The sequence below is a fragment of the Castor canadensis genome, chromosome 2, assembly GCF_047511655.1.
Source record: "Castor canadensis chromosome 2, mCasCan1.hap1v2, whole genome shotgun sequence".
NCBI lineage: Eukaryota > Metazoa > Chordata > Mammalia > Rodentia > Castoridae > Castor > Castor canadensis.
The window spans coordinates 139,114,493-139,126,903 of record NC_133387.1 but is presented as its reverse complement, the minus strand read 5'-3'; the positions used below and the strand labels follow the sequence as shown (position 1 = coordinate 139,126,903).

At 39.8% G+C, this 12,411-nt stretch overlaps 1 protein-coding gene across 6 annotated transcripts in view; it reads right to left on the bottom strand.

The window, feature by feature from the left end:
* The window catches only part of Galk2 (galactokinase 2), a 118,625-nt gene that overhangs the window by 32,880 nt on the left and 73,334 nt on the right, over positions 1-12,411 (bottom strand). For all 6 annotated transcript variants that reach the window (XM_074065910.1, XM_074065908.1, XM_074065909.1 and 3 more), the window contains one exon: positions 1,862-2,072. In XM_074065910.1, coding sequence (XP_073922011.1) covers positions 1,862-2,072 — 211 coding nt within the window. The remainder of the gene's footprint in view (positions 1-1,861; positions 2,073-12,411) is intronic.

Here is a 12,411-nt window from a genome sequence, read left to right as displayed (position 1 = left end):
TAGACACTAAGTCACAAGGAGGTAGAGACCATGTCCTGCTTATCTTTGTATCGCAGCATCTGTCACAATACCCTGTCCAAAGAAATCAATGTATATTTGTTGAATTAAAGAAACCAGACAATGTCTTAGATCAAAAGAAAAATGCTGGTTAAAGAAATCAGACGATGTCTTAGATCAAAGGAGAAAGGCTGGTTCTCTCCCCATCCAATGCCCTACCCAATTTCTTCATTCAATAAACACTTTATTAACTCCCCCATTCCCTATGAAGCACACACATGTGCAAGCAAGCACACACACACACACACACACACACACACACACACGCACACACACACACACACACACACACACACACACAGCATCTAGCGAAGCCTTTTGTGATCAGGGCCTATCTACAACCTCAGACTGATGCAAAATTGCTCTCCATTATGGGAATTATTTTCAAAAAACACTCACTTAACTCTGTACTTCTCTGGACATAGAATCCTCTATCATTCTTCTCTGCTCTCTACCTGCTAACTTGTCTGCCCAGAATTCTTTCTGACTGCTTGTCTACCTAAGAAATTCCTATTTAGTATTTAACTTTTGGTTGGTTGCTCTCTCCTTAGTGAGTACAGTTTTGACTTTTCTGGTCTCCCAAGAACACCTCCATTAACACACTCATCTCTCTATGAGCACATCGTTATGAAGCACTCTGTTTAACCCATTACAAGATTGCTCTTCTGAGGGCGGCATTCCCATTATGCCTCTTTTTATGGCAAAACTAAGGCATGCTTTGAGTGACCACTTTCCAGGATTAGAGTCAACAAACTTTTCCTGCAAAGAGAAGTATTGTAGGTTTTGTGGACTATTCAGTCTCTCTACTCAACTCTGCTGTTGTAGTGCACAAAAGCAACAATGGCAAATACATGGCTGTGGTCTAGTGAGAGTTTATTTTTACAAAAACAGGTGGCAGGGCTCACTTGGACAGTAGGCCATAGTTTGTTCATCCCGGTTCTAGAGACTCAATTAGTGTTCATCAAATTTAAATGATTCTGACAATGTTAGAAACTGACACCCAATCCCTGCCCTCGGATTACTCCCTTATCCTAAGTTGTCAGTAGTCTCAGACTTTATGACGTTACTTGCAGGCAAATGCACAGTACACGCTCAATAGCCAGGTGTAGAACTGAATTGAATGGGATGGGATGGAAATGGGTCCCTGAGACTGATCTTTGTGCCTATCACCCACCCTCTCTAAACTCCCTCTAGAGGGAAATTAAATTTTAACTAGCTCTCTGGCATACTGGTCTCCCATAAATAAACAAACTTTACTTCTTAGAGGAACAGCTACTCTAAGACTGTGCCTCCAATATGTGTCCAGCCTTCATCCCAGTTCCTGATGTTATCAGTATAAAACCAGAATTACCTGAAAGCAGCAGGCAAATGAAGGTGAGCTTCCACACTAAAGTGGGCTGCCAGTTTCAATTTAAGCAGTAAAGATTTTCTGGTGTTCCAGAGTATTACTCCATAGCAGTTATGAGCAATGCTCTAACCTCTATCTTTTTATATAAAGAAAATGGATAGGAAAAAAATAACATGAAAAAGAAAGATTGAGCTGTGAACCTCTTGAGGAATCATATCTTATCCACCTTTGCCTACACAGAATGCCTGACATATACCAAGAAATGATTGGTGATTAATGAGTTAATTAATTAATTTAGGAAGCTAAAGACCTAGAAAATTAAGTTTGTCAAAACACATATATTCTCCAGTCCCCTAAAGTGCACTTTGCAATCATTTGGATCCATGGGGTAGTTGGAAAATCTTCCACTCGTAAGTGAGGGAGTGACTCGTGCTCTCCTTACTCCAGTAGACTCACCATCTTGAGTATTTGGACTCAGGATTTGAGTTCGGAGTTCCTCCAGGCTAATTCCCAGACACCTGCAAATCTCCTCCTGGCTGTAGGGTTCGGAGTGAAGGGCATCCTCTGTGACTGCCTGCATTTCTTCCAGACTAATCCCTAGTCTGCCCTGCACCTCTTCCAGCTGCAGGACTTTGTCCCATTGCAAGCCTTTGTACTTCGCAAGGAGCTGCAAGTTCAAACCAAGAAAATGGTCAGTTTTCATTTTAGAATCTGATAAGTGCTGTTTTAATAAGCCAGATTCAACTGTCTGCCACTTGGATCGTTTTTTCTCCCTTGCATTCAACCTATCCAAATTTCCCATTGTTGCTTAGAAATTCATGCTGGGTTCAGATGTCTAGAATTAAATATGGACTAGTTAAGTACTTGTCCTAAAACACATGTGCACACACACACACACACACAGCTAATCTCCCACTTTTTTTTTTGCGTGTTACCACTTTCCCTCAGGAAATGTCATTCTTTCATCCCTATTCAACTCATCCGTACTATATCCCTCTGAGTAAAATCTAGAGAAAACTATTCAAATCTCATTTGACCTGGGTCTAAGATGGATACTGTATGCCCAATTTCATTAGAGCACTTCCTGTTTACTACATGCCTCTTTGAAAATGGCTAATGAGTTTAAATATCTGGGCGTTTGGAGTAAAGTCCTAGATTTTAAATAAAAACCTCATTGGTGACTTTATTAAAAGTGCCTTCATTAGGTCACTGGTAGTAGTAGAGCCATATGTTTCTCCACCCTCAAGAAAAGAGTGTGGCTTCAGTTGCATCCTGAGGCTGCTCTACAATCTGCTGGAGATGCTGAAGTACAAACCAAGTCCTTCTAACCAGGTCCACTCATGGGAGCCCAATTCAGAACATGTTTCTCTCATTTTCCCTAAACCACTGACAGCTCTTTTGAGCAGGTGACAATGAAAGTAAGGAAGATTTTTCTTTCCCTGATGTTCAAGCAATTCATTGCCTGGTTGTGAGGACAGCAGGTGCAAAAAGAAGCAAGCAAGAGAAGGGAAATGTGCATCTGATTTGCTCTTCTATTATGCTGATGATTTGATTTTCTTTCTTTTTCACAGGAAGCAGGATTTACCAAAAGACCATTGTAGCCTGGTTAGCATCATTCACTTCTGAAGAAAGTTAATAAACATCTTTTTTTAAAAATGCCTCATACATTTGAAAAGAGTTAATTTGAAGGCAGAAATGGGAAAAGAGAGAATAGAATGGTGTTTCTCAGTTCTATTATTTCACAGAGCATGGTGTTGTTTTTAAAGTAAGGATAGGAACTAAGACCTTTCTTTTGGCCTTGTTTGCTCAGCACCCTAGTTAAGCAAACAAGGCCAAAAGAAAGGTCTTTTTTTATTTATTAGCCTGTGGATTGATAGCTCCACAGATTGACCCATTCAGTGAATTCAGTCATACTCCAATGCATTCCAAAAACATTTTGAGAAAACTTTTGTAAAAATACGTAATGCAAAAGAATAAACATACAACATACTTATTCTATACAGAAAAGAAAAGCTGAAGTTAATGATCTACAATAATGCTTTCTGGCAAAACAAATCCAGAATCCAACTGAGACAAGCAACAAAACTAACAAAAATAATAATCATGCTATATGGTTTAAAACAGGCTTTTATTTCTCATAATCATCAACAACCCTATGAGATAGTTTTTACTACTCTATTTAAGAAATGAGAGTACCTGACATGACCAAAGACACCTAACTAGTAAATAACAGTGCTGAGAAATGCTGTGACAAATGGATTCCTTTTGAAAAACAACAGGAAAAGGATAAACACCAAAGAACATCTCCCTGTGACAAAAGTGGGTACTTTCTAAGAACCTTTCAGTCAACAAATTCCCATCCCCATTCTAGCTAGATCATTAGGATTACAGTTTGAGGACAACACAGGTAAAGTTTGCAACTCTACCAATAATTGGGTATGATGGTGTATTCCTGTCATCTCAGCTATGCAGGAAGCATAAATAGGAGGATTGTAATCTAGGCCAGCCTGGGCAAAAAGCAAGAACCTATTCCAAAAATAACAAAAGCATGAAAAGGGCTGGGGGTGTGGCTTAAGTGATAAAATGCTTCCCTGGCAACAAGCATAAGGCCATGAGATCAACTCCTAATACTGTAAAAAGGTTAGATGAAAAAGAATTAACCTAGAAGGTAACACCCACGCACAGGAAATCAATGTGAGTCAATGCCCTGTATAGCTATCCTTATCTCAACCAGCAAAAACCCTTGTTCCTTCCTTTTATTGCTTATACTCTCTCTACAACAAAATTAGAAATAAGGGCAAAATAGTTTCTGCTGGGTATTGAGGGGGTGGGGGCAAGAGGGAGGGGGTGGAGTGGGTGGTAAGGGAGGGGGTGGGGGAAGGGGGGAGAAATGAACCAAGCCTTGTATGCACATATGAATAATAAAAGAAAGAAAAAAAATTAAAAAAATAAAGACCAGTCTGGGCTAAAAAAAATAATAATAATAATAAATAAAACACTGGACCAGTGATAAGTGGGGAGAAAGTCTGCAAGAGACCTGTAGTCTACAAGGTTCAGTTTTCAAAGAGAACCTCCATCTGTATCCACAGTGTTTCCCTGCAGATAGGTCTACTAACATACAGAAGTTCACAGTCTTTCCAGCTACACACCCCAGTTTGCTGTTAGCCCAGTGTCCACTTCACCCTCACTTTACCGCCAACTGGGTGTGTGTCTCAGTTATGGATGAAATCTACCACATGCCCTCAACAACAGCTGCACAGCTGGGGAATTGCACTAGGAGAGTGAAATAGAAAAGCCACTTAAGCCCTTTGAAATTTGGCTCAGGACACAGAAAGATGACTTGCAGATGAGAGAAGAGGGTGGGTAAGACTGCTATTGCTCAAAGTCAGAACTTAATGAGGGAGTTTGTCACTTGTGGCCCTCGTGACCGGCAAACTTCATATTTGTGAGGGAGTGCTATGAGTCAGGGATACGGGTTGTTTCATCACAAGTTCCTCACTCAGTAGCAGGGTGCAGAAATAAGAGACAGCAGCTCTTTGTCAGCATTCAGTTTCCTTTTCACCATAGCAAACATTAAGTATTCCTATCAGATACCACTTTTGGAAGTTCCTGAGCTCTGTGGACATGAAAGCAGGCATAGTCATAAAGACACTGATAAACAGTGATAGACCTTCTCTTGGGTTGGTTTCTCTCAGCAGCAGGCCCAGAGATAGGAATTTGGAGAAAAAAAAGAAATGTGTGGAAGGTGATCCTAAGAAGCACTGGTGGAGAGGTAGAAAGAGAGACCAGAAAAGCAGCCAAAAGGAGGGACACTGACTACAGGCCAGGCTGAGCCTTCTGGGCCCTCTGGGATCTGGACGTGTATGTCTTACCTAAGAGTCAGAAAGCTGAGGTGTTTACCATGAACTCCCAGTCATTGATGATTGAGGCTGCTCTTAAGGTTAGTATTAACTCCCCAGCACTTCCAGGTTATCCCAGATGCAAACTAAAATACTAAGTCCTCTCCTACAGCCAGAAAGGCTCTTGCTCTGAAATTGGCCAGGGGTTCCAACAAAATGGTATGGTAAGGAAAGTACAAGGAAATGGACCCTAACTCAGGAGCCAGCTGGAAAAATCCACCTCGTTTTGACTTTCTCATTGCATTCAGTAGTATCAACCTGTCAATGGGAGCAGTACCAAATCTTCTCTTCACCAGTTCACCAGAAAGAGAAATGACTCTGCAAACAACAATTCATCCAACAAACTGCTGTCCACACAACAAAATCAGTTGTGTTGCCATGTCTGGTTATATAAACCAGGTATTCTTGTAAAATTTTCAAACACATATTAAAGTTCAAAGTATAAAAATTCTGAAATTAAATCATCTGCAATCACCCCAATGAGCTCACCCCCAACTGCCATTTTGAAAATCAAACTATCATGCATTTCTTTGTGTATGTCTACACATATAGTTTGACATTAGTGGGATCAAACATAGCTGCTTTTATGACAGATAACTTTCTTCTTTTTAATCTCCCCTCACCCTTCTTCCAACTACACAGAGCCCTTCCCCAGCATCTCAAAGCACTTAGTGACTCCTATGTCCATCTGCCATTCATAACCACCACAAACACATTTGCTACCTTAGCCATATCCAATTGTCATATTCTCCACATTAGTGTGCACACCACAGAATACATCTGGTTGTGCAGAATGAACATACTGTAATCCTCCCTACATCCTCAGCACAGCCTCTATGGCAGCCTTCTAATGCCTAAGGGGTACTAGAGGAAGAACAGAGGCTCAGACTTGCCTAGACTTCTCCACTCACTTAAAACAAGTTACCATATACTTTAACCTGAAATTCCCAGTATGTAAAATGAGGCATTAAATGGCTACCTCACAAACTATTGTGAAAATTAAATAAGATGTTAATAAAACAAGTAGCATCTTAGCTGGCCCAGAAAAGGCACTCTGGGAAGATCAGGTTTCCTTCATTTCTGAAATTCTCCTGCCTCTCTATTTAGTTCTCTCCCAACCCTTTTTATGCTTTCAAACATATGCAAATGTTTCCTCTCTTAAAATTCATTAGTCATCATTTCCCCATCACTTTCACTGTCCAGCAACTAGAACTGGTGGCTATACTCACCATTTATAGGCCTTCACTCTCATTCTGACCATATGGTTGCAATATGCCTCCCAAAATTCTTCTAGATCTCCTAAAACCACTTGCAAATCCACTGGACTTTTCTCAGTCTTCTTAATCTTTAATGAATCAGTAGCTTCAGGCACTCTTCAGTATCCACCTTCAAATTCTCTGTTGCTTTGGCTGCTATGGCACTGAATTTTTCTCATTTTTTTCTCATCTCTCTGGTTCTCATGCCATTTCCTTCCATGACTCATTTTCCTCATTTTCTTATTTGAAAAGCTGAAGCCATCTCTCAAGTTTATCCCTAGACTTCTCACCTCTCATCATATTCTTTACTTCAGCAAACTGAATTTAACTCTTGGTTTCAACTATTATCTCAAACCAAATGTATCTGAGGGCTATAGTCCTAGTCAAGAGACACATTCCAAGCCAAAAGTTCCAAATACTTATAAAAAACTTCCATGGGAGCATTGCTACACTTTCCACTCATCATTTCAGCTTGAAACTGCAACCCTTCTCAACTCAATACTTTTCCTTCCTTCATGCATGTCTACATGCAGTCTGTGTTTCCTTAGTAACAACTACTTCCCAGGCCCCAGGCAGACAGAAGTGACTAAGGCACACCTGGCTCTCGACCACACAGAACTCACAGTCTACTAGAGGAGACAGAATGTTAAATTCAAATTACACAGGAAAGAATTTAATCCAACTGCAATAAACTGTTATAATTGATAATTATAGGACATGGTAAGAGCATTTAACCTAATGGAGGCAGGGAAGTGGTCCTGGGAAACTTCTCAAAGGAATAGCATATAGGGGTCTGGGGGGAGGGGGTGTGGCTAGGTGGTATAGGACTTGCTTAGCATGCATGAGGTCCTGGATTTGATCCCCAATATCACAAAAAAAAAGGAATAGAATATATGCCAAGAGGAAAACAGAAACCCAATCGTAGAGGGCCTTGTATTCAACCCTTTACTAAGTCTAGTGATAGCTTCTCTCATATCTGTCCCTTTTTAGCCCACTTCTCTGATACCCTACCATGGACTTCTCTTCAACCAAATCACAAGTTTCTACTTCCAGATTAATATTTCTAAAATCCCTTGCTAACAGCATTAATGGCTCTCTGACTGCTTCGAAGGCCAAGCCTGAGTAATCCTTAGCACAGCAATGAAGGCTCTGCCACAACCTGGTTCTGCTGAACACATCGCCCCTGCTCCCCTCTGCCTCTGCCATGAAGCTTGGCCTCACCATTCTCTGAAAACTTCAACCAGAGTCTTGGCAGAGTAAGCTCCACTGGATCAATAGAATGAGTGAAATCAACCACATTCTTGGGTTTTTGGTTTTCCTCTGCTCAAATTCAAGGAAACTGCCAAAGCTGTGAGATTATGCCAACTTCTCTTCACATTCTATCACCAAAGAACGAGTTCCATATTGACCACCAAGTGAAAAACTGGGTGAATGTTGGCTCCTGACCAGATAGGACCTCTAAAAATTCACTAAATTTTCCCTGAAGTGTCAAAGGACCACATGACGCTCCCTACGTCATTGCTTCACATGTTGCCACAAAGAGTTCAGGATATGCAAAAGGCAACAGTATAATCTCCCTGCCCCACTGGACTTCCGATAATACTTACTGGCATCACATATTTTATCTCTCAATATAACTAAAGGATACTCTCCTTTACAGGCATAAAATATTTCTGGAAAAGTTTAAGCCATGAAATAGGTATAAAATATGAAAAATTTTGTGCCCATTACAGCTCTCTGGCCACTTTGTTAATTTAAAAACATAAAAATGTGCCTCACATAAAAGTATCATTTACGCAAGTAATAATTATAAATCTCTACTGAGTTTGCTTTGAAATGTTTTTAATTTTAGTTCAAATGCTCTACAAGACTCAGACTTTTAATGAATCTAAGTTAATTAGGTTTTTTTTTTTTTTTCCTTAAGAGTGGGTGTTGCTATGCAGTCCAGACTTGCCTGGAACTCACAATCCTACTGCCTCCTAGTGTTGGGATTACAGGTGTATGCTACAACACCTCACTTCAATGAGTTTTTGAAAAGAGACCCTGGTAGAGAGACTGAGAAAGGAAACTTGAGAAGAAACTCAATATTAGGGCAAAACAAATCATGTTTATTGACTTACTGTACTTCCATTCCATTGATTTACTGTACTAACTAGATATAGAAGGAACTCACTTTCAAAAATGGATTTTAGACAGTAGGTAAGGAAAACTAAGAGTTACTCATTACAACTTTGTCTCTTGTCATTTTCAAAACTTTATTGGCTAACCGTTCCCCACTAACACTTCATTATTATTTTCGTCTGAAAACAGAAGATTCATGCAGGTTGAGATAAGCGTCTTCTCCTTTTTACATGAGTTTGTTGTGAGAATATTTTCAAACAAAAATTAAATCCATTCACATGTTGCCAAAAATGGAAGAATGGATCCAAACAGCAGGGAAAACATGCTTAACAGAATCTGAACCTATATTCCTAAACAAAAACACATTCCTAACATCAGTGTCTCTGGGTGTGGTGTATGTTAGCAGGTTTATCTCCACCTCCCTCTGTACATAACCCTGGATTCTAATGATTCACAACACCAGATTTAGAAACACCCTCCACTGTGATGAAGTCTCTCATTTTTCTTTCTTCCACATTGTAAAAGAGAGAAAATTTCATAGTATTTAAAACAATATGTTCTAGCTACATCAGCTGGAAGGAATGTGTGAAACAAAGCCAAATTTAGATAACAATTTCACTGACCAATTCTACTCTACAATGCATGTAAATATTTTACGCAATTAAACTAAGAAGACATCCTTAAAAAAGACTCTGGAGTGGGCTAAGATCTTCAGCTAACACTGCTTCCAAAGGGATGCCCTTTTCTAGTTAACTCTCAAGACATTCCCCACAGATCAGTGACTTTCATTATAGAGATTCAGCATTACAATCCTCATTCTCACATCTTTGGAAGAGAGTAGTTACCACATAAGCCCATTTTACATGTCTCATCCTTGTTTCAGCTCATCTGTTGATCTGGCAGATGGGATCTATTTCGTGATAAAACCTTGAAAACAATGTTGTATATGTTTGAAGTCTCTTAAGAAGACAACACTTACTCATCGACCTCAAGATAAAAAGTCAACAAGGGTAGCCCTTGAACAAATAAGACACTAATTTTTTCCATCTCCTGTAAAAGGAAGTATGTCCTAATCGAGGGGAAAAAAATTCATCAAATCCTTGATATTGACAAGTTTACTACCTTTCTTCTTCTGCATGTATGTACCAATCAGAGGCTATGAAGAGCTGAATGTTAAAACATTTTTCCTACATAATCTTTAGAAATTAGTTTAAGAGCTGGAATGTGGCTCAAGTGGTAGAGTGCCTGAGGCCCTGATTCAAACCAAAAAAAAATAAAAGAAGAAGAAAGGAATTAGTTTAATAAGTAAATTCCAAATTTAAAACATTTAAATATTGATTTATAAAAATATATCACCCCCACATTTTCCAGAAAAAAAAAACAAAACTTTTATTTTCCTGGATCATCATAGCTCTCCTTTCTCCAACTTCAAACCTCTTGGGGTGGGAGTAAGAAGAAAAATGCTAAGTCAGTCACATGGGATCACTATACCTTACACACCTCCACAAGATCTAGGTCAGTGCCAGGTACACAATGGGCATTTGTAAAAAATTGCAAAATGGGGGAAAATAAATGGGATAAAAAATGTAAAACTGGGAACAGTCACTCACTTATTCCACAAATGTTCACCTGTGCCTACTTAAGCACTACATCAAGAACTAGGGACACAAGAGGTAACAAGATAGACACAGTCTCAGCTCTCAGGTAAAACTAAATCTGAAAGAGGAAACAGACATTAAACAAATAATTGTTGTAAGTACCAAACTAAGAAATCTAAGATTAAGACCAAGGAAGTTTCTTGAGGGACATTCAGACTAGGATTTCAAAGAGGGCTTGGAGAAGAATGTCTGGGGAATGTGCAAAGTCCATGAGATGAGATAGGGCCTTGTAGCTGGAGTGTGATAAGTAGGAGATAAAGAGGAGGTCCACAGGCCTTATGGCTCTCCTGGCAGCAATAAACACTTTTTACTTTATTCCAGTGAAATAGGAAGCTTTTGGAAGGTGGTAAGCAACGGATTTGCCTTATGAAATTTAAATTTCTAAGCCATCATTCTATTACTTGAAGAATAATTGGGAGAGAGACAAGCATGGATTTAAGGAAGAGTGAGACACAAATGCAGATACTCTAAAGCGACAGAGGCCAATAGGAGAAGAGAACCAGGAACTACAGAAAAGGTTAGTTTGAGAAGAATTAATTTAGAAGGTAACACACATGCACAGGAAAGCAATGCAAGTCAACTCCCTGTATAGTTATCCTTATCTCAACTAGCAAAAACCCTTGGTCCTTCCTATTATTGCTTATGCTCTCTCTTCAACAAAATTAGAGATAAGGGCAAAATAGTTTCTGCCTGGTACCAAGGGGGTAGGGAGGAAGAGGGAGGAGGTGGGGGGGTAAAGGAGGGAATGGGGGGGGAGGGGGGAGAAATTACCGAAACATCGTATGCACATATAAATAAAAGAAAAAAAATAATAAAATAAGAGTGAGACACAAAAGTCAAATAGATAAATGAAAACTGTGACGAATGGAAGTATCAAAGGCTCATGGGAGAAAAGATTGTGTTCAATTTGAACTCACTCAGTTTGAAAAGTCTATGAATCATTCAAGTAAAGATGTCTGATATGGTGTTGAATATACAGGTATGGAGCTCAGGCAAGACAGCTTGCATTGAAAATGTTCACTAGGAATTCATCAGTATACAGTTGGAAGTTGAAGCTGTGACAGGGCATAATATGAACAGAGGAAAGACCAAAAGGAAGAAAAGAAGGCCAAGGCAAAGGCCTTAAAGAACTCCTAATCCAGAGAGACACACGGATATGGTAACAGGAAGCCAAAGTCTGTATGACCACATCTATTCCAAGCACAAAGTTTGTGATAAGACCACTTTTGTAATGAGAATTCAAGAGGAATAAAGAAAGTATGAAATTGTTACTAAAGAAAACATAGATTTCAGGCTGTGTTTAGGACCTGGTGAAGGGTGATGATGGTGAATTTTAGGACAGCCCTCAGTTCAGAATGGAAGATATCAAAAGAAAAGGAGTAGAAAGCACAGAGGGGCTCCTGACCCAGAATCCATTCTCTGACCTCCAGCCTCAGTTTTCTCTTACTTCCTTGTCACACCATGTGTCACTGTAGAGCCTCCATAACATGTAATTTCTTTGTCCCTTTTTAGAGCACCAGATCACTTACTACTTGAGTACCCACTAACCACTTTCTACTGAGTATCTCCCTAATTTCAACTCTCCACTGTCCTTACTCCTAGGTCCTAGGCGTGTCTGCTTTGGTGTGTCTGCTGCTACATGTACAAGAGCTACTCAATGAGTGTTTCCTAAATGGACTTAGGGCTTGACTGGCAAGAGTCTTATAAACTGTGCAACAGAGAAGTGCCAAGACTCCCTTCTGAATTGTGTTTCCCTAGTAGACATGAAGAAGCCTTCATTATAGACATAAGGTAATGCACTAGCTGTATTTTCGAAGTGACCAGTGATAGTCCAATTTGAAAATGGTGCATCGGGAAGACCAAGAGGGGTGAGGACCAGGAGTAGTGAGGCAGCCAAGATTTCTGTTGCGAAGACAAGACCAGCTACTGTCATTCCTCCAACTATCTTTTTCCACCTTTAGTCCTAACCCACATGGCCTGTGCTTCACTGATAAACACTATCCTCCTCAACGCTTCCCAGAAGACTCAGATGTGAAGTTCATATAACATCCAAAGGGCCAGGAAGCAGAAGG